This window comes from Nyctibius grandis, chromosome 2 (genome assembly GCF_013368605.1).
Source record: "Nyctibius grandis isolate bNycGra1 chromosome 2, bNycGra1.pri, whole genome shotgun sequence".
NCBI lineage: Eukaryota > Metazoa > Chordata > Aves > Nyctibiiformes > Nyctibiidae > Nyctibius > Nyctibius grandis.
Window position 1 is genome coordinate 97,035,791 of NC_090659.1, and position 22,836 is coordinate 97,058,626.

Here is a 22,836-nt window from a genome sequence, read left to right on the forward strand (position 1 = left end):
ATCATCTGGAGGAGCTACCTCGCTTCTCTCTTGCACATGGTTTCTAATCCTTCTGCTCCCACATCAGGCAGCTTCCTTTACGTGATTTCATCTCATTGCATCTTAGGTTGCTCAAGAAGTGACTTGACACTGTGATCTTACAGTGTTCATTTGCTGTCTGATCTCAGGCTGGGAGTGTCATTCCTCCCCACCTCCAGCTGTCTGCATCTTTCTGAAGCAGGCAAGCTTTTTTTCAGCATAACAATGTTTGCAGTTGTTAGTCCAGCAGATGGAGCAAATGGCTGAATAAATGAAATCAGCCCGCAATCTAGGGGCAGAGGTAGATGAGGTGGAGAGAAGCAAACCTAAGTGACTAAGTCTTGTTTTGAACCTCACTGTTGGCTAGCTGTTAGCTTTGTGCTCCAAATGATAACAGCACAGTGTACATTCCAGATAGAAAACAGTCTTCAGAAAATAGCTGTGAGACTGAGAGAAGGATGAGCAATGAATTAATTGCTCTGCTGTGGTGGTACTGAACCAAGCAAATGCTGGTCCTGCCTTCTCCTCTGGGGTCAGTGTGTTCTCTTCCTGCTCAGGCCCCCAGAATGGCAGTGCTCCATGCTCCAGGCATGATTGTGTTGGGCTGAATGCAAGTTCTAGGGATCCTTCAAAAAAGATTTAGCAGGCAATGGTCTTCCTTATGCTGATGTCAAGCTCTCAGAGTGACATGAAGCTCAAGGTTAATCCCATGGCAGGATTTTTCAAAGGTCTTGGGGCTGTCAGGTAGCCCTGAGCCAAAGAAATGGGTCTCCTGCCCATCCAGCACCCTGCATGTCTGTTATCATAGCAGCCTGAGACCTTCTGGCCTGTGTTCATCAGTGCATTTGTGCATCCTGCACACCTGTTAGCTGTGCTAACAGCTCACCGTTAAATGAGTGTTCTTCTGGATCATGGGAACTACATGGTGTCTCCTTCTCATTATTCTGCATACGCATTTCCTATGACTGGACAGTCACTGTGGTGCAGGCAGGAGCACCTGGCAAGTTTTACAGCAGACTGTCCATCACCCTCATGGAAGGTTCTGGGTTCTGGATAAAACTAGAGACTGGGAGAAGGTTGTTAAGTTGTTCAGTTTGAGCTCACAGTTTCATGGCCAGCACTTGTCAGCCACAACTGAACAGCCTTGTCCTCCAACAGACTTTTCCTGGCCTTCTGAAGCTGATATTTTGCCACAAGAAGTTGGGGAGTACTACCTGACACTAAAATTAGCTGCTGGACCAATTCATCCATCAACTTTGCTGTATTGTACTCAGGGCTGCCACTGAAACGCTGGAGACCTTGTCCAAAAAAAGAATTATTAATCTCATTGGTTCAGCTATCTGTAATGTGGTGCAACGTGCAGGTGAGAGGTTTAAATAGGGCTGTGGAAAGCTCTGAGATGTTCACATTACAGGTTTGCAGGGTGTTCTTTCCCATTTGAAGGCCCATCTCCAGTCTATGACAGAAGAGTGTCAATACCAGAATGCCAGGGGCACCAGAGCAATGGTCTTCTCAGTTAGGAGCCTGCTCTGGAGGGGAAGGTTTTGTCCTCTGGGGTTGCAATGATGGGCAGTGGTGGAAGAAGCACCCTCAGAGGACTGCTTAGAAAAGTTACACTGCCCCTGCTAGTGCTGCCTCTCTGCTCTTCAAACTCACTGCAATTCTCACACCCACTTAAGCTATCCTAAAAGTAATTGTAAAGTGATACCTGAAGTACTAGCCTGGGTTGGGTTATTTTTACCCCTTTTATGGCATTTTTCACCAGTGGATCTTAATGTACTTCATAAAGGAGGGCAAATATTGTTATCCTGTTTTACAGGATGTATTTAGGAGTGCCTTAGGGAAATGGCAGAACAGGCAAAAGTAATGACTACATTTAAAGGGTCCATGGGAGCCTTGGTTTAAAGTAAATAGATCTGTTCCTGACAGTTTGAAGTGATCAGTAGCAAGTCATCTACAATGAGCAAATTTTAATGGCAGACAACTTCCTGTACTGTATTAATTGGTTATTTTTTCTTTGTAGTAAAGTATCAATCCTGAAATACCAAAATGCTGATGACAGTGCAACTCTGACAGACATATGTGCTCTTTGTTACAGCTACCAAGCCTCCCACCCCACCTTCTGTCCAGCCAGGAGAGGACCAGAAAGCAAATAATATAGTCACCATCACAGGTATCTCCCTGTGCTTGTTCATCATCTTTGCCACCATTCTCATCACCCTCTGGAGGAAGCTCTGCAGAGCTCAGAAGTGCAGCACTGCCGTCCGCCGAAACTCCATCCATTCCCCCGGCTTCCGGAAAAACTCCGACGAAGAGAACATTTGCCAAGGCAACAAGCAGCGGGACAGCTTCGCAGAAGGAGGGGATGCCCCTGTTAACATTCCTCTGACCTACAGACGAAGCCTCCAATTTGCCCAAGAAGATGATGCCTCTGGGAGTGAGAACTTTCAGCCAAACGCCCAAAAAATAATCCCCCCAATTTTCAGCTACCGCCTCGCACAGCAGCAGCTGAAAGAGATGAAGAAGAAAGGCCTGACTGAGACCACCAAGGTGTACCACGTCTCTCAGAATCCCCTCACGGACACGGTTGTTGGTGCCACCACGATGCTTCCCCTGAGCGGGGAAAACCAAGAGGAGGCAGCAGCAAACAAATTTAGGATCAAATCTCCATTTTTGGATCAACCAGCCAGTCAGCCCAAATTCCCGGGCGAAAGCTCTCACCCTAGGCTGGATTTTCCATTCTCGCAGGCCAATCCTGTGATGAGCCCTACCCAAACCTTGGTAAGAAGAGCTCATTTCAAGCACCAGGATAACAGAGGGGATTTGACTGAGAGAGGCTGTCACAGAAACCCACAGTTTAGAAGAACAGCCAGTTTCCACGAAACTAAAAAGGCCAGGCCTTTCAGAGAGCGAAGCATGTCCACCCTCACCCCCCGGCAGACTCCTCTCTACAACTCCAGGACCAGAACGTGGGACCAGGGTTTGGAGGACAGGATGCGGCCAAAATCGAGAAACGCTAATCCAACTTGTGAAAAGCTGGATCAGGCCCACAGCACTGTGCCAGGGTGTGAATCACAGGGCCATGGCATGAAGTGCCACCACAGGGCAGGTCCCTCGGTGAAGAAGCTGGACCTGATCACTGACCGCCAGCCTGCCGGTCAGGAGAAGGCAGCTGATAAGCCTGAGCCTAGCCGAAGTAAGAGGGGCCCTTCACCTAACCCCAGAGGTGTGTGGCGGAAGGAAATGGGCTCGGCTGGCAAAGATAATTCCCAGAGAGGCCTAAGTGTAAGCCCTGCCCAGTACCGAAGGGACAAGTGCCAGAGCTTTCCCTTGGACCCTGAGTTTGCCTTTTATGATAATACTACTTTTGGCTTAACAGAGGCAGAGCAGCAGATGATTGACCTCCCTGGGTATTTTGGCTCAAATGAAGAGGATGAAACAAGTACTTTAAGCATGGAGAAGCTGGTGATCTGAAGGATTCCTTGCAGCCCTGCAGGAGGGGCGTGTGTCAGAGAGGATCTGCAGGATCTGTTGGCTTCTCGTGGAAGGAGCAGCGGGAGTTGTGTTCCCTCTGCACAGAGCAGGAGGGAATAATGCCCCAAGTCTGGCTTGTGGGAACACATTCCTTTCTAATTAGTGGAAAGTGCTTCCATATAATTATTTTTTGTATGTATGTGTGTACAATACACACAGAATACCCTGGGAACACGTGTGTTTGTTAGTGAAGGTGTGACGCAGGAATAGCCAGTAGATTTTATTGCATAAAACAGTCACGTTTTGTGCATCATACATGATGAATGCCACCGATCTAGCCTTTCTTGCCTTGTGGACCGTGTACTAGTAGACTGTGATGTCCTAAAGCATCCATTGTCCAGTATCCTCAACCATCTGTCCTAATTAGTGAATCATTCCCCATTTAGGAAACACAAACCTCAAGTTGTGAGCAGTTTTCATCGTTTTTCTAGTAGTCATTATTGAACTGTGTTAATTCGTCATAGTTGCTCAAGTAAGTCCTGTGGTGGTGTTTCTTTTAGCTGGTTGCGTGGAAGTGCAAACGATTGATGCTGAATACTTGGAGTGAATTTAAAATTGAGGGGGCATTTTTCATCATTAAAGACTTTGATATTTTCATTTTGCCAATATTTATACCAAGAAAACAGTAATGTACAAATATTTGCAGGAAATGAGTAGAAAAGGGCATGCTACTGGGAGGGCAAAGAAAATGGATGGCCCAATTTTAGTCCTCACAGAAATGTTACTGCAGCATTTAAGGACCTATAAAAGGCAATGAGAGAACTGTTGAATCACGAATCCTTTCCTTAATCATCTTTGCCTTTATTAAACTTTTTTTTAAATGTAAATAGACAATAATACTACTACAGCAAGCTCAAAATAAATTATGAACAAAACCAGTGAACAACAAATTCATTTGATGAATACCTGCTTTGCGAACAAAAAGAAAAACTAAAATGGCTTGACAACATCTGGTCGTTCCTGGAGAATCTTACGGTGAAGTACAAAAGTTATGTTGGGGTTTTTTTGTCGTGCTTTAAAACCAGAGATCGCGAATTGGCGATTACACACTACTGGAAGTATTCAGAGCTGGGTTGAAACCTCAGTTAACAACAGAGACAGAGCTCGGGCCAATGAGAATGACTCAGAGACTTTGCTTGCCATTTGTTAGGATAACCGACTCTTCAGGGCGTTTGCAAAGACCAGGGGAATGCTATTGGGCAACAACATGAAAAGAGGAAATGCTGCCCGTGGAGGATGGAGTGAGAGCAGGTAAGTTCAGGCAGAGGCCTGTCGGTCTTAAAACAACTCTCCCACAAGGAGCCCAGCCCTACATGCCCTTTAACCCGCCTTGTGGGTGTGAAGGAAAGATCAGCCTGTGCTCAGTTCTCTGGCAGTAGGCTGCTATCTTTCTCAAAACTGGCTTTCTGAGTGGAAAGATAGATTTCTCAATCCCACACTTTTTTTTTTCTTCCAACAACGATTTTCAAGGGAGAGCAGCATCGCTGTGCATTAGCCAGTTACTGATGGCACCCCGCTGAAGTGTCTAAAGCGCGCACAGGTAACTTGACAGGGACACAGCGGGAGGGCTTGCTGCGACAGCCTAGGAGGAGGCAGACACTCAGCATTTGGCTGCCAGAGTCAAACCTTGCCGTTTGAACGGCCTTTTTGATGGGTAACGTTTGGCAGCTGCTGCTGGAGCACCAGATCTGACTCACAGGGTGATGTGAGCTCCCTCTTTCTCAGGAGCTGCGGCTGCACGCTGCGTTGTTGATGTTCAGCCCTTTGGCTCAGCACGGCATTCATACTAGCTATGCGTTCCATAAACTGTCAGCTTGAAATGCTGTTTAAATTATTTGAGAACATGTCCACGCTTGAGGACCAATCCAAGGCTAATCAAATGTAACGAATCTTTAAATTGACTTAAACGAGCTGGAAATCAGACCTCTGAAGCAATTGCTGCTCAGGTTACTTACCACCCTTGTGCTAGGGTAAACTCTGCCATGTGAAGTGCGTTCGCCCTGAAGCAGTGATCTGCATTAGACCTACAGTGCTACAATATCTATTTACTGCTTTACAGAGGTGAGCCTCTCAGGGTGGGAGACCCTGGAGAAATGGCCCATTGCACTCTGATGTTCACGTTTGCAATCACTGCGATGTCTAGGAAGAAGTGAGAACAAGGTTTACCTCTTGGCAAAGCAGAGGAACCAAACCAAATTTTACACTGAACCTTCACATGTCTCTGCCTTGTCTCCAGGACAGCTTGAGCCATGGAAATTAAACTTACCTTGTAGACCCTCGCAACTACCCAGGACAGCAGGTGCAAAAGCACCGGAGGCAACACCAAAAGAGTGAAATTCTTGTGTTATGAGCTTTCTCAAGATCTTCAGCCAAATTTCTGTTCAAGTGTGTACTGTTGAAAACCAGATACAAAGTGTTAAGTCCTACTCAGATGGTTTTATTTCACACTTCATGGATATATAATACAAATTACAGTATGTATGGATCTAAAAGCAAATAATGGAAAAGAACTACCAGTTTAAAAAATTATTATAATTCATTCTACAACGTGGTAGTTACATGATTTGCATCAAGCTGATACTACTGTTCATTTTTAACTGTTGTTATTAATAACTTGTGGAAAATAAATTTTCAGTGTTCCATTTCCTTCAGTCATTTGTGTTGCTCTTTTGTTTCACTCTGATGAGACAATGAAAGCAGTGTGCCTTATGGTTCAATCACGTTCCACTTTCTGATTCCCCTTCACTAACTCAAAGTCATCTGGTAAATTACACAAGAACATACAAATGAATCATGACTGCTTTTTATGAATTCCTAAGAATATCTGTGCTCATCTTAAATTTAGTAAAATCTGCATAATTTTACTCTGGGGTTTGAGTCTGGCCGGCAACATTGTCTTTGTCTGCATTAATGTGTTGCGGTGTGCTAGAGAAGTGGATCTGCAGCGGGAAGCTCTTGCCAATGAAACCCAGTGTCCACGCTGTCCATGTTGTGGGGGTTTACTCTGAAGTAGCCTTAGTCTGGATGTACATTAGCGGTTGGAGCACGTCCATCCAGTGGTTTGCTTTCCACGTTCCAGGAGCATTCTGCAACTGAAGTGTGGCAACTGGGGACCATAGGGAGAGTTGCTTGAAACCATTCTCCTGATCCAGAACAAAGCACTAATGAAGGCACACCAAATGAAGCCCAATTCCTCATCACCTTGTTTCTATTCTTACGTTCTTGTAATGGAAGCACTGATAGTTAAAATCAAGATGAGAAAGATTTAGCCCTTAAAGAGTACAGCTAGCTAGAAGAACATGCTTGATCATTCAGGGTCCAGAGAGTTTTTCACAAACACTCGCCAATGAAGTCCTGAAAATTGCTGGAAAAGAAAATTGTGGTTATTGTATGCCTGAGATCCATGTTTTCCATTGTTGACTGGCTTTGCTCAAACTCATGACATTAGCTTCAGCTAGTAGAAATGGGTGCAACTCCAGTTATCACAGTGCAGCTTTGGCAATCGGCAGCAGCAGGGGGCTGGCTATTAACATATACAATTCTTTTCAGCCTGTACTTTTTTTCTTTCCAAAGCAGCAGGTTTCAGCTGCCCTGGCTGGTCTCACCATCTCCACTCTCACTGTCAATGAAGAATGGAGCCCTGATTTTCATGGCCGAGTATTTTAGTGAGTACCACATCCCATGCCACGTAGACCAAACCATGCCATTGTCATGGGATCCGTTGTACCTTCCTGTTCTGTAGTATCGTCCATTGAGGTTTACAGCATGGCACCTTATAACGATATAGGAGAGGGAAAAAAGGAGATTAGGTTTTGTGTGGGAAGACATTCCGTCAGTACAGTGAAGTACAATTTTCACACAATATACCAGGGCGGGATTCATTGACAGGTTCAGACACCTAGATATATCTGTCTGTACTGAACTGGTTATCTGAAGTCCTGCAATAGCCTATGGAGATCCGGTTAATGCATTTAGTGGAACCCAGAGAAGTATGTGGGTCATCCTAAAGTAGACACCTACACTGGTCAGATAATTCAACCTGTTTACTCCTTCAAGTGTATTAACTAGGGACATGATTCAGTTGCCTAAACAGAGGGGTGTAGTGCCATTTAGTAGGCTCTAGTTCAAGTGTAGGCAGCTATGTATTGACACCTAAAACCACAGATGTCTTTTAATCAAGGTAAATCCCACTATTGATGTATGTTTTTGTAGCTCCACTGATTTCAATTTGTATGTGATGAGGGCCTGTTCAAAGAAGAGGCTCATCCTGCACTAAAGCAGAGAAAAACCAAGAGTGATGTGTCCATGCTTGCAGGGCTGGTGAACCTGAATCTCTGTGTGTTGATGTGTGGGCTATGCCCAACTAGCAAATATACTATCAGGACCCCCTAGACGTGCTCCACAATAGAGAAATGTCCTTTGTACATACTTCACCTTACAGTGGCTGCAATTGTTTTCTTTCCTGGAATATAACCCAAAGCACTTTAAGGAATTTTAATTGGGCTCTTTTCCTTCCAGGTCATTCACCCCTATGCATTTATTCTGATCCATTTTCTTAAAATGAATGCAACTTACCTGCTTTGCTTCATAATGAAAGATGCAGATTGCTTTCCTTTGAGGATCTGTAGGTATGAACATCTTAGATTTGGCTGTGCGAGGTGGTAAACGCACACAGCAACCTCCAGCTGCTGTAAGGCAGGCAAGTCCTCTGGGCTGTACAGCCACCCACACCCCATGCATCTGAGAGGAACCAACCATTTTCCATACCTGTTAAACCACCAACCGCCCTTGTTCTCTAATGCACAGTTGCCTGCCAGGAATCGATCGTGATCCCTATCAGATGTGGTGAACTGCATCCCTCTGTGAGAGGCTGACCACTGATCTTCAAAATTGCTCCCACCAGACAGAGCGTCGCCAGCGTTACCAGAATAGGTGCCAAACCATAACCTGTAATTGTCCTGCAAGAACATGTGAAACGTGTTTGATATCAGCTCCTTCTGTCCTTCCTTCTATTTTTGAGATCAAATTTGCTCTGGCCATTGTATCCACTGTCAAAGGCATGACTGTTGAAGTCAAGGGTGACTTTTGGCCCCATGCTTTAATGATCCTAGTGTAGATCAATATGGGATTTAAACTTCCAGAAGGGATTGCTAACTACTGGTGCTGCTACAAAGGGCTTCAGGCTTCATTGGCTTTAAATAACCATTTGATAGACTATACAACAATCTGGGAGGCTCTTCCTAGCTCATCAAGAACAACTTGGCAGGAAACTGTGCCAAGTAGTTGCCTTCATAAACTGATCAGTTGTCCATCTAGAATAACTTCGTAGGAATTTTGCTCCTCCAAGAACTAGAAACCATCTATTTCTAGCTAAATGGTCCTGTCCTGGCAGAAATACTTAGAATAATAGTTCCATTGTGCATAGCTAACAGATCTAAGAGACGTTTGATATGAGACGGATTATTACTTCTGTGGTGTGGGCTTTTTCCTGTCATCATATTCCACTTTTGTTTATGAAAAATAGCAGTAAGGTATTAAAATAAGCTGTTCAAACTTTTCATAAGAAAACCCCAATTGCAAACTGAATGTAATGTGTACATTTCTGGAGCGGTGATGGAGTTGGAACTAGGACTGGTCCATGCAATTGAACTCTTGTCCTTGGGTGTTCAGGCTACTTAGGCGTGGTGTTCAGAAAGGCAAGCCTGCAAAGAACAGCACCTACATTGAGCAGGATGCTGTCTAAAGCTAGAAAACAAACGTGAAAATACAGGGATGTGTCTGTCTTTGGGCTTTCTGTGTCTGTAGCACTAAGTGTAGGGCTACAGGTACCTCTCTTCAAGAACTTAAAACTGCTCTTTGTTCTGGTGATTGCCTTCTATGTGACAGCCTGAAACACTGTCCTGGAAGTAGGAGAATAGGGTTCAGTTTCCTTGCAGAGGTTCAAACCCTCATTTCCTCCCTCACAGAAGACTCTCTTAACCACGAGGCCAGAGGCAAATGCACGTGGGAATCCCTATGCCCTGCAGCAGAGAGCTGCCCTCTGTGCAGCAGCAGAGTTAGCAAGAGAGCACGCACGCATGATCCTGTCACCCACTGGCTTGGGCACTCAGTGGTTGTGAGGAAGAAGTCCCAGGCTTACATCCCTGCTCCCAGGGCTGTTTGTCAGTCAGCCAAACCAGGAATCCCAGGGAACCAGAGCAGGTAAGTTTTGCAGAGCTGTAATTACAACCCTGATACTGAAATCTGATGCTGCACATGCAGATGCCGCACCCTCACAGATAAAACAAGCAAATGGCCACTCTCTCCATTTCTTACCTGCTCATTTGCAAGCTGGAAATTTTCATAGACTGCATAACGTCTTTCCCCGTGCCAGTCCATCAGGTCAATCTTTAATGAGCTCTCTCCTAAACACAAAGCAGTGTCCTGTTAAATGAACTATCTATCTCATGCGAATTGAAAATAAATCTGTGGAGGGAAAATACTTGCACCTCTAGCGAGCAGGTCATAGATGTGGTCATTGCCCAGCCAGTATTCATCATTCTTGCCCTGGAATTTCCCAAATCCCTGTTTATAATCATCCCATTTCCTGCAGTGAGATACAAATATCAGTTTCAGCATGTGAGGGAACAGACAGTTTGTGAGACTTAGCTATGGCAACAAGTAAAACTTCAGCTGTATCTCCAGACATTGTTTTCTCAAAGAATCTGATCCATTGCAAGCTGAACTGAGATTTGTCATTCTGCCTTAGACGTAAATACAACTCACAGCTTGCTTCTTCGCCTGCTAAACCTGTGCACACACATATATTGGGATCAAACCTTCAAACTGCCAGACGCAGTGCTCGCAGAATAGGGTTGCCAGTTAGCTGGGAGGGGAAAGCAGCAGCTGTCATACTGGTCTTCAGCAAAGCATCTGATACTGTTCTTCAGCAAGTCATAATTCAAATGCACTCCTGGCTGGAAATCAATGTTGCTGTCTAAAATATTCTCCAGTCTTGGATGTATGGTGTGATAGGTGAAGAATCAGAAACTGAAGAGAAGCTGCAAACAAAAGCTTCCAGATTAAGTTAAAAGGAAAATATATGGGTCTTATTTGTGCTCCTGTTCCACTTAAATCTATTTATTTTTGATTCATTGACCACTCTCACCTCTGCTTTTTTTCAGGATCGCTGTTTGGATGTGGCAACTTGTCCTTCAAAGATATAGATTTATTTTTCATCAGCATTCTCTGTTTTCATCTTTCTAAGAGAAATCTCCTGCTGTTACTTTCTTCTCATGATTTCATTCTCTTAAAATCGCCTCTGTTATTTATGTATTATCTTTGATATTCACATATACTTCCTGTGTATCAACTTTTCCAATTTTACTAACCCTGTGTTTATTCCCTTTCTCATGTCATTATTAGGGATATTAATTCTTCCTGACCTACATACTAGGCAGTGCTCCTCCTCAGGGTGTTTTTTCATGCACCTGTGCTGAGAGCTGTACTACCATTGCTAGGTAGCTACCACTCTCTGGGCAAGCCAGCTTCGAGCCAGTTGAGGTAACTAACTTTGCAATGGACTGCACTCACTGTAAGAGACACTAGACATGCCCTGAAATTGTGTGTGCTGTGATAGTGAAGTAATCTGCATGGAGGTGTTTCTTCTTCATTGTGCTACCAGAGCATCTCTCCTGGAGATTTCCAGGGGAAAGTCACCTCTCTGGGATTTTTACATAGAGAAAGAACAATCTGGACCAGTGGTATGATATCTTTTTGAGTGATCTGAATAAGGAAATATATGTCACACCATGCTGAACATAATTCTTGATATAAGAACAGATAATATGTTCAATGGGTCTCAGTCCATGCACTGGCAGCAGATACCTGCCCATTTGGAGCCTTCAACAGTCTCCAATAATGATAAAACAAATATGCAAACACGTACACACTTACTCAAATGCCGAGAAGCCATGAAAAAGGCGTTATAGGTCCATTTTGAAAATGGCCTCCTGGTACCAATATGTACCTCCACGTTGTCCTAATGCACAGAGTTACCATCGCTAGTCTCACGTAACCCGCTTCTCAAATATTGGGTTTTGCCAGGCAGCAGGAAGGGACTGGGAGGTGGAGGCCTGACTGCGAGCCCTGTTGATGCAACCACGGCGCACCCACCTGTTAAAATTCTCCTTGCCGTTACTCCGTCGCTGAATGACGGTCCAGCCCCCGCCGTCAGACATGTCACAGTATGCCAGGAAAGGCTCTTGGTCTGCTCTGGGCCTGATCCGGTAGTAGCCGTTTTTGGTCTTCTTCCGATTATACACCGCGGAGCAATCTAGGCAGAATAATATCGGTTTGTTAAACGGGGGGCAAGAAAACAAAGGGGTATGTGCAGCCAAGAGAAGGCATTGCTGAAAGGCTGTATGGGACAAGGACAATCGGGCAGTGGGTGTGTAGCTCTGCAAGACCCACAAAGCAAAAGCAAATGGTTCAGTAAGGTGGTAGCAATGCTGGTTTGCAAACTGCTAGGTCTGAAAGAGCAGCAAGGCTTGCGAGCCTTTACAGCCATGCCCTCTGAGGGAGTCATTCCCAAATCTTCGTTGAGATACGGGATGGCTGCAGTTCAGGCTGAGGCTATAGCACAGAATCACAGAATCACAGAATCAATCAGGTTGGAAGAGACCTCTGGGATCATCGAGTCCAACCATTGCCCTGACACTGCCCTGTCAACTAGACCATGGCACTAAGTGCCATGTCCAGTCTTTTCTTGAACACATCCAGAGATGGTGACTCCACCACCTCCCTGGGCAGCCCGTTCCATTGTCTAATGACCCTTTCTGAGAAGAAATTCTTCCTAATGTCCAACCTGAACCTCCTCTGGCGAAGCTTGAGGCTGTGTCCTCTTGTCCTATCGCTAGCTGCCTGGGAGAAGAGGCCGACTCCCACTTCACTACAACCTCCCTTCAGGTAGTTGTAGACTGCAATAAGAATCACAGAATCACAGAATCACAGAATGTTAGGGATTGGAAGGGACCTCGAAAGTTCATCTAGTCCAGTCCCCCCTGCCGGAGCAGGATTACCTAGACCATATCACACAGGAACACGTCCAGGCGGGTTTTGAATGTCTCCAGAGAAGGAGACTCCACAACCTCTCTGGGCAGCCTGTTCCAGTGTTCAGTCACCCTCACCGTAAAGAAGTTTTTCCTCATATTTATGTGGAACCTCCTGTGTTCCAGCTTGCACCCATTGCCCCTTGTCCTGTCAAGGGATGTCACTGAGAAGAGCCTGGCTCCATCCTCGTGACACTTGCCCTTTACATATTTATAAACATTAATGAGGTCACCCCTCAGTCTCCTCTTCTCTAAGCTAAAGAGACCCAGCTCCCTCAGCCTCTCCTCATAAGGGAGATGTTCCACTCCCTTAATCATCTTCGTGGCTCTGCGCTGGACTCTCTCTAGCAGTTCCCTGTCCTTCTTGAACTGAGGGGCCCAGAACTGGACACAATATTCCAGATGCGGCCTCACCAGGGCAGAGTAGAGGGGGAGGAGAACCTCTCTTGACCTGCTAACCACACTCCTTCTAATACACCCCAGGATACCATTGGCCTTCTTGGCCACAAGGGCACACTGCTGGCTCATGGTCATCCTACTGTCCACTAGGACCCCCAGGTCCCTTTCCCCTACGCTGCTCTCCAACAGGTCTGTCCCCAACTTGTACTCATAAGGTCACCTCTGAGCCTCCTCTTCTCCAGGCTAAACAACCCCAGCTCCCTCAGCCGTTCCTCATAGGTCAGACCCTCCAGACCCTTCACCAGCTTGGTCGCCCTCCTCTGGACTCGCTCCAACACCTCAACATCTTTCTTGAAGTGTGGGGCCCAGAACAGGACACAGTATTCAAGGAGCGGCCTCACCAGTGCTGAGTACAGAGGGACGATCACTTCCCTAGACCGGCTGGCTACACTATTCTTAATAGAGGCCAGGATGCCATTGGCCTTCTTGGCCACCTGGGCACACTGCTGGCTCATGTTTATCTGGCTGTCGATCAGCACCCCCAGGTCTCTTTCCACCGGGCTGCTTTCTAACCACTCTTCCCCCAGCCTGTAGCGCTGCATGGGGTTGTTGTGGCCGAAGTATAAGACCCGGCACTTGTTCTTGTTGAACCTCATGCCGTTGGTCTCGGCCCATCTATCTAACCTGTCCAGATCCCTCTGCAGGGCCTTCCTACCCTCCAGCAGATCGACACTCCCACCCAGCTTGGTGTCATCTGCAAATTTACTGAGGGTGCACTCAATCCCTACGTCTAGATCATCTATAAAGATATTGAACAGCACCGGCCCCAGAACCGAGCCCTGGGGAACACCGCTAGTGACCGGCCGCCAGTTGGACTTTGCCCCATTCACCACCACTCTCTGGTCTCGGCCATCCAGCCAGTTTTTAACCCATTGAAGAGTCCACCCATCCAAACCCCGGGCAGCCAGTTTGTCTAGGAGGATGCTGTGGGAGACAGTGTCGAATGCCTTACTGAAGTCTAGATAGACTACATCCACAGCCCTGCCCTCATCCACTAAGCGGGTCACTTTGTCATAGAAGGAGATCAGGTTGGTCAAGCAGGACCTGCCTTTCATGAGTCCATGTTGGCTGGCCCCAATGCCCTGATTGTCCTGCATGTGCCGTGTAATGGCACTCAGGATGATCTGTTCCATCACCTTGCCTGGCACCAAGGTCAGACCGACAGCCCTGTAGTTCCCTGGATCATCCTTCCGACCCTTCTTGTAGATGGGCATTACATTTGCTAATTGCTAAGCAATGCAAGACCAGGACTGGCTCTGTCAGCAAGATCATTTGCAGGGAAGATGATTTCCATGTGGAAGGTAACCTCAGCTGTACTTCAGATTGGATCAGGGCCCAAAATTTCTAAAATAAGAGGCTAAGTTCCTATGACCAGCTCTACCAGGGCTGTATCAGCAAAGTGCCTTTCAGGACCTCAGTGCCTCACACTTTCAATGTAATGCCCATGAAGGAGAAAATCTTGGCCGCAGTCCATGATTCCAGTTATGATCATGTTCTCAAAGTGACACCAAGGAACAGAGTATGCACACCTGCTACTGTGCCACAGAAGTGATGGAGGAGCCAAGGAACAGGGAGGCTGGACTCCTCCAAAGAGGTTTCAGTGCCTGCAGCTGAACCAGCCACTCTGGGCTCCCGTAAGCCACTTGGGGAAAATGGGCTCTTTAAGAGAAAGACTTGTCTCTTCCTAAAGCTGATGTCTCAGGTAGGTCTGATGGAAAACAGCTGAGAGGTGCCTGTTCCTCTCTGTACCACAGTGCCAGGTGAGAAGCCCAGTTGCAGGTGTCTGCCTTGTACCTGGGCGATAGCTGCCTAAAGCCGGGCCAGCTGACTCTGGCCCCAGGGAACGTCTCCTGGTACCAGGGCCACCAGTCTGCCCATCTCCTTCCCATGTATCTGACAGCATTTTAAAACACAATTCACTTTAAAAATTCTAAAACTTTTAGCAGAAATAAAATATGCCACATGGGACACTGCAGGGAGAAATAAACATTGTGGCAAGCTGGAATTTCCACATATGCTACTGCAAACTGTACCTTCATCATAGACTATCAAATTGCCACTGGTTGTGGGTAAAAGCACCTCATGCTGCACGCTGCTGTTGCCTGAGAACAGCCCACTTCTTGTTCTGTGGTAAGTGTTCTCCAGGATGTCCTTCAGTTGCAGTTCATATAAGTAAAGCAAGTCTTGAAGCTGCTTTAACCTTTGCCTTAATTTATTGTTGTCTAGGAGGCAGATATCTTTTTCCTATGGAGAAAATAAAACAAAAAACCCCACGCTTCAGTCAGTGGTAAGAACAGAGAGGCAGAGAGAAGGAGTATCTGCCTTCTCTTGATCCTAACATGTCAGACTGCCTCTGTGGATCAAGATGATTCGATGGTGGTGTCTCAAAGATAACACGAATCGTGCACAACATGGGCTGTTGAGTTGAACCCAGTGGAAAGGGGTTTTCTACAATGATCTTGCCACTACTCAGAGCATCCCAGAATATGATCAGATATGCAGAAAATGACTGGACAAAAATGATTCATCTTGACTCCCATTTAATGAACTCAAAAGGAGTGTTTGCAGACTATGAAACTGCTCAGGGTAGTAAGAGGGGGAAAAACTCACTCTTGCACTGCAGCCAGGCCAAACAACCAAGGTTCCAGAAACGTCTTGTAAAACTCAAGATAAAAGAGCTGACATTTGGTGCAAACAGTGAAAAGTGAGCCTACCAGGATCAGCAGAGTAGAGTAGCTTCAGAGCTGCGTTACCATAACCAAGACCAGAATCTAGCCCACACTGACTGGGATAAACATTTTCAGCAACAATCTAGTCCGTAGCTGATGTTACTTCATTAAAAATATAACAAAACAGAGCAAAATCTCTTCCAAGACCACCAAGCAAACCTGTGCAATAAGAATCAGTTGCTGTTCTTGCTCTGAGCAAGCTGGCTTGAGTGATACCAGGTCAGGACCAGTTCTAGGCATAAGAAAAGTAAGCAGATGCCCGTGACAGCAGACTGTTGAGCATTCTAAACCATGGCCTCCCAGCTGCCTTTTCCTTCTCCTAGGCCTCTTGGTTTTCCTCCACAGAGGAAGATTTCCAGGTTGGAGGCACACAGGGACCTGCTGCAGACAGCCCAAAGCTTGCCAAACTCTCCTTGACAAGCTCTGTACCTCCTTAGGATGGCCCAAGAGTAATTTGCAGATTGCCTCAGATTATGCCTACCACCTCTTCCCCTTCCTGCTTTTTAAATCACAATGAATAAATGAAGGCAGTTTTCCCTGAGGGAATGGAGCAGATGGCTGTAAAATCACTTTTTTTTTTCTTTAAGTTTTTTTTTTTGGGGTTGTTAATTCTTGACAACGTCAGTACAGCCATCCAGAGAGCTGCCCATCCTCTAATGCCATGAAAAGCCTGTATTATCAAGACAGCAAGAGTGACCTTCCTTTAGCTGCAGGCAGACACTTTCTTGCTCTGCTCTTGAAGGCCCATGTCCCTTTGGTGGGGGAGCACCTATGTCTACATGACTGGGAACGGTAAACCATTGAGGTTGTACAGACACTGGCTAAGAGATACACACCGACAACCTGGGTGCAGGTGAGCCGAAGCTGACCAGGAGAAGGAGCAGCAGCAACCAGGCCATCATCACGCTCATTTCTTATGACCTGAAAAGAAGCATTGACAGGCTGCACTGGAGGTTTATTTGGTTTATCTCACAACTTAATCCCCCCTCACAAGCACGTTTAATTCCCCAGAAAATGCTGCAATATTTGTTAAGGAGTTTGCTTGAAACTACAGGCAGGACAAAATTGGTGACATTGATTCCTAAGATGCGTGTTAGGGAGAATCTGAAGCACTGGTGCAATGTGCTGACAGGGGAACTGAGGTCTGGGTCCAAGCTCCTGCTTCCCTGGATAAATACCCGGCGTAACTCTCCAGCAACCTCTGCCCCTTCTCCCAAGTGCCCACGCAGATGGGAAGTTACTCAGCAATAACGCCTCCTTGGAGCACTCCTTGCCAAACTGGTGGGCCAAAATCACACAGTCTTTATTCAGTCCAAACTCCCCAAAGTTAAGAGGAATTTTGCCTCCTGGTTGAGTGAGCGTAGGCATTGCCCCTCCTCAGTCCATGGAGTGGTCTGTCAGAACGGGATTAGCTTGGAGGCTGAGGGCAGAAGTCACACATGGGACTGAGTGGGCATGGCACATCACAGTTTTTGCTTCGATTTCAGTGGAAGATATCTCTGCTGTCAACCTGCCCCAGCTCACAGACAGAGCATCGATCAGAGAGTCTCAGCTAGAAAAAATGCTAAGTGACCGCCTCTGGGAACAAGCAGCTGAACACGAGCAAACAGCACAAACTGTTCACAGTATGCTTGCATGACGCTTTAAAAGAAAAACCAGAAAGAATTAAAAAAATCTGAAAAATAGGCTAAAACCAACTCCCCCGTTTCACATCTGGAAGTGCTGCAGAAACTTGGCTACCCAGCTCTACGCTCTCAGCGACGTGCTTTGTTTCGGCTACAGCTCTATTAGCATCCCTGCAGCTGCTGATGCTGGGGCTGCTTCCAGAGCTGGCAAAGCCGCTGCGACAGGGGAGCTGCCTGCCAAGCTGGGCAGGAAGGGCCCAAAGCAAGCCGAGAGAAGCAGTGCCCTGTGAAAGTCACCCATAAAAGATGTCATGCAGGAGGGTGCCCCAGCACGCAGCATTTTTTCAGCTTGTAGTTCAGTATTACAGCGGGGGACCCCCCAGCCCGTGACTGCTGGTGCTATTCATTCACACCACCCTGCAGCAGCTGTGGCAGTGGCTGCAGCACTGGCGCTGAGCTCAGGATCAGGCCCTGTAGCATGTGGATGGAGGCAAAAAGCTAACAGGAAGGACAGGTTTGAGCGACGGCTCCTGAAAAACAGACAGTAAAGACCAGAGGGAAAGAAAGCAACTGCATCTACGCCTATATCAACATGTATTAAATGCACATACCTGCAACTCGCCTTTCCTTCCGACCTCCTCCTGATAAGATTATCTCCCTTAAAAGTCAACTGCAAAAGAAAGTGATCATAAACCTGGCTGTTTTTCTAGAGGCTGAGGAGATTTTCCTCTCCAGATGGCCCACATCAAGGGCGCAGACAAAGAACGTTTCGCAGCACTAGACAGTTCCAGAGAAAAGACACTTGCCATTCCTCGCGTGAAAGAGTTACCCAAACCCCCGTTTGTCTTGTTACCCAATACTCATCCTGCTGCTTCCCAGAGAGGATAAACGACAGTCAGGTTTCTATCAACGGTGCTCGCCCAAGGAGAGGGGCTCTGCTGGTTGCGCACCATTAACCACCTTATTTGACTAGGAAGCTCAACCAAGACTGACTTCTTTAAATGTTTATATGAATCACTCAGACTAATGCTCCCTGCGGGAGTTTTATCTCACATTTAATACAGCCAGGCTCATTTCAGTAAATCCTGCAAGGTGGAAATAACACAGCTTGTCTGTTCAGCATTCCTTTTGCTGTTTAATCTGGTTTATATGTAAAAGCACAGCACAGCTGTATCACCAAAGGAGCTGCAAATCTGAAGCAAGAAGTGAACACAGGGATATTAAGTAAGATTTGCTATTCGACTGAAATCTCAGGAGGTTTGCAGTTGTGTAACTCCTCTGAGCTGGGTGATTAGATTTGCTAGTGAACACAAACAAGGACATTTGTGGAAGAGAGAGGAAAAAAAACCCAAACAGATGGGTGCCTCCCTTTGCGTTATAGCCAAGGAATTACAGATTATTTTAAAGAAAACAGCAGGAATGTTCTGTTTTACAGAGCTGTGTTCAGAGGAGAGACCATGGGGCAAAAAGACAAGGCATATAAGCCCGTCATAAACTTCTGTGTTACTCTCCAGGAAAGCAGGACTGTCCAGCTATTTCCAAGTACAGCAATGCTGTTTATTTCTTAAAAACTGCATTCCTCTTCTCCCACAAGAACCGCTGACCCATTTCACTGCCAAAGTATTATGTAAACAGTGCTTTTCTCCTCACTTGTTCTCTACCTCCAGTTCTAGGCTGGTTTTGGAAGCAGTGAAATTAAATGAGTGAAACATCTCCTCTCATCCTTAGTGGGTACTTGGCTTTTTCTTCCACCCCTTTGGGCAGCAGCTGCAGCTGACAGCAGGGTGCTTGGGTCCTGCACTCCCGAGCACAGGGAGGCTGCATGCCATCCCCTGGGGCTTTCATCCACAGCAGTGTCTCTTTCTCAGCTGGAGCCAGCCAGCCAGCGCTTGAGACACTGCACACCAAGTTATGCTCTTGCCTAGCCAGCCAATGTCTTCCTCAGCCCATGAGCATCTCCAGTCCTGGGTGGGATGGGCAATGGCCTGGGTCTGCAGTGGCAGTGCTGGAGTCACAGTGTGCGCAGCACGGTCAGCCCTTGCAGCTGTCTGCAGGGCCATACAGCTTCCGGCCGCACGTCTCTACCTCCTGCTTGTCCCTGGGTAGCAGGGGGCGGTGGAGCTGCAGTCCCAGTGGGACTCACACGTGTATGTTATGTGACTGCAACTTTGCAGGAGCAGGACTCAAAGTCCAACTCTCCTTCAGGGACCCCCCAAATGTCTCTCAGAGCCAAGACACCTGGAGCACTCTCATGCTCTCTCAAGGACTCCACCAGTGTTAGCCTCACTGATGTCTGCATGTGAAAAACCCAGTCAGCTGGAACGTGTTTCTTGAATACCTGCTTCACTATGAACTTATTTTCCCAGGCTAGATGAAGCTTCAGGAATATCTGAAGCACAAGAGAGGGGTTGCCATGAGGCTGAGTTCACATGAGGTGGGTGTAGAAGGAGGGTGTGTTCATGTACAGGTCCACTGGCCCGAAGCTAAAATAATCAAGTCATCATAAAGAATGTGGACACTGTGTGATCACTGATGTTGTTTCCTCACAGATGTTGAAGTCCCTAGGCAATGCTCTTCTTTTTTTTTTTTTCCTGGAATACACATGCTTCACCCATATTCTGCAGTGCAAATTCCTGTTTAGTTACTTGGAAGGAGATCAAATTCCCTCTTAAGATACTCAGTGATCTTGTCAGCAAATAATAACAGTTTCATTAACTAAAAACCTCCCCACCCTGCTCTTCTCCACCCTCCTTCCAGCAAAAGTAGGTAGGTGCTGAATAACAGTCATAAAAAAACTATTATTCACAGATTAAATGCACAGCCAGCACAGCAAGAATGCAAACTGGTGGATAAATGTGAATGAAGAGAGTGGCTCTGGGGCAGGTCTTGATATTCCTTCATTCAAGCGGTGCTGGGCTCCCCCAGAAAGAATGGCTTGATATGAAGACATGAAGATGACACATAATGGACATTCACCCCCCTGTAAGGCCCCATGGAACACCACTGCAGCTGGAAGACAGTGGTGGCATCTCAAAACTCTCCCAAGACAAGTTCCTCATTGTTTGTTTGTTCTTAAAGAGAGAAATGAGGTTGAGTGCTTCAGACTCCAAAGGAGGTACAGAGGCCTGAGGTTTTCACAGCAAGAGCCTGACTGCCTAGCTGTGCCCTAGGAAAATTCTAGAGTAGTCTAGAGCCAGCTCCGTGCAAAACAGCTCATTTGCACTGAATCCAGGTGCTTTATGCATTTGCCATTTTTTTTATACTTTTCTATCACATCCCACTTTCCATGAACGTCCTGCTCACTGGGAGAGACCACAGACCAGGCTCCTTTGCAGGCACTGCAGGTGTGGAGGTACCAGAGGCCTGCAGGCTCTTGATGTGTGAGCTACTATATATTATTTTTTAAAAAATCTAACAATAAAGAGTTTCATCAAAAGTAAGATAAATTAAAAGATCAGGATGACATCAGCCACCGTAGTTTCAATCTACGAAATAACCGAAACCAGCATATACGCATTAAAAGTCTGTGGTTTGTTAGCAAGGAGTAACCACAGAAATCTGTGTACAAAGAAGTAATGGTGGCAGACCATGAAACATGCTAGATCTGAATGTTTTGATAACGTTCAAAGAGCAAAGACATAATTCAGCCTAACTAATGATCTGCATGCAGCCTATGAGTATCTAGTGGCTTGACACAACAAATGTAGTTAGTTCCTGAGGGCAAGCACAGGTCCAAGTGATCTCACTCACATCAGGAATAGCTGTACCAAAGGGAATTAGTCACAAAGCCAGACGGAATATGTGAATTATCTGCGTAATCTTCTACCTACCTCAGGTCAGAGAACTCCCCTGACCTAATTCACTCCCATTTGAACTAGAGCACCTCTTTGAGCACAAGACATTTTGGTGTAAAATATTCAGTGCTGAAGAACCAGCCACAGACCTTAGCATGCTCTTCCACTGCTTAATTACCCACATTGTTTATTATTGGGTTTTGCCCTGAGTCTGAATCTGCCAAGTCTCATCCTGCAGCCTTTTAATCTCATGATGCCTTACTGTGAAAAGGGGAAGACCCCTCTGCTGCCAAAGGTCTTTTTTGCTGCATAAGGCTAGGTCCAAGTACGTACAAGCTCTGTGTCTGCCCGTGCCTGGGAACCCAGACCCTGATAACCTGCTTCGGCTGCGGGCGTACGTGCTGGGGGAAAACCAGCAGGGTCACAGAGCGAGGGTTTGCATGATGCTTGTCCTGGGCAAGGCTGGGCACCTCCCGAGGGAAGAGCACTAGTGGGTAGGGTACTCAGCTGACATGGGGAGGGAGGAAGGGCAAGAACAAGTTCTGCTCCTGATTTTCATTCAGGGTTGTTTAATGCAGAACATGTACAAAGAGGTGAGAAGAGCTGTGGGTGGTGTATGGCAGTGTGTGATGGAGGTGGTCTCACTGGACTTGTTGAGGGGGGACTGCAATACTCCTCTGCCCAGATTCGGGACTCTGATCCACCCTAGGTAGGGACAAGCAGCAGAGATATGTGGCCAAGACAGTCCAGGGCATGCACAGGAGCAGAACTGCAGGTTCTGGGGGAATCTCTGCAGCCCAGCAGAGAGGTGCCATATCAATTGAATTGCCTCTAGGGTTAGGCAGCTGCTGAACAAGTACATTTCTAGATCTAAATTTTGAAGCTTTAAGTCTGCTTACACCCCTCTTCGGGCACCTAGACTTTTTTCCAGATCCAGCCCTGACCGACTGTGATTAAGTCACTCCTTATCTTTTCTTTCAGAAGGCGGACAGCTTTGAGCTCCACGACCCAGGTGCAATGGGGTGCACTTCATAGCCTTTTACTCACACCATGGCTCTTTCTTCTGGAGCTGTGGTTACCAGGACTGGAGACCTGAGAGCACACAGGAGCCAAGTAAAGAGCTCAAGCAATATTTCCAACCCAACATCTTTCTTGTTTGTGGATCCAAGGATCTTGTTATTCCTTTTGCCACAGAGCCACATGCCACAATCACCTGCGGCTGGCTACTCCCTACTGCTGCCTCAGGACTTTTCAGCGTTACCTGTTTTCATAATACAGTCACTGATGCTCCAAGTCTGACCTGCCATGGTGTTACTCTCTGCACTCAGGATGATTGTGATTTGCAACACACGAGAACTCAGTTAAGAAATGCTCGCCAGCTTTTTGACATGTACGCACATACCCCATGCAGGTGGCACATGCCTCTCGGTGACAGTCAGTAGAACTGTAAGTAGACCAAGGATTTCTTTTAAAGATGTTGCATGGTTCTTCAGCTACCAAGGGCTGAAAAGCACTATCCTGAGGTCCTTTGTTCAGAGATGGACAGTGGATGTATGGAAATGAACGTCGCTCGCTCATCTGGACTTAC

At 46.6% G+C, this 22,836-nt stretch overlaps 2 protein-coding genes across 5 annotated transcripts in view; one reads left to right on the forward strand and one right to left on the reverse strand.

Annotated features, from left to right (window-relative positions):
- The window catches only part of THSD1 (thrombospondin type 1 domain containing 1), a 30,721-nt gene extending 24,518 nt beyond the window's left edge, over positions 1-6,203 (forward strand). Inside the window, exons 5-6 of one of the 3 annotated variants that reach the window (XR_011050313.1) lie at positions 2,117-4,803; positions 5,023-6,203. Coding sequence is in view for 1 of the 3 variants with exons in the window: in XM_068425224.1 (XP_068281325.1) it covers positions 2,117-3,492 (1,376 nt within the window). In the remaining 2 variants the exon portion in view is untranslated. Of the gene's footprint in view, positions 1-2,116 lie in introns of all 3 variants that reach the window. The other 2 variants (XR_011050314.1, XM_068425224.1) reach the window with 2 other exon arrangements.
- Positions 5,556-18,406, reverse strand: LOC137677727 (fibrinogen-like protein 1). Of its 2 annotated transcripts, XM_068425225.1 has the most exons (9): positions 18,308-18,406; positions 18,066-18,124; positions 16,666-16,750; positions 15,134-15,344; positions 11,707-11,866; positions 10,041-10,138; positions 9,868-9,956; positions 8,320-8,510; positions 5,556-7,324 (listed from the first exon to the last, which is right to left on the reverse strand). In XM_068425225.1, exons 3-9 carry the CDS (start codon positions 16,738-16,740, stop codon positions 7,135-7,137), a joined length of 1,014 nt encoding a protein of 337 aa, XP_068281326.1. In that variant the 5' UTR covers positions 16,741-16,750; positions 18,066-18,124; positions 18,308-18,406; the 3' UTR covers positions 5,556-7,134. The 2 variants fall into 2 exon arrangements, with proteins under 2 accessions (XP_068281326.1, XP_068281327.1); XM_068425226.1 differs by lacking the exon at positions 18,066-18,124.
- Between the last annotated feature and the right edge of the window lie 4,430 nt (positions 18,407-22,836).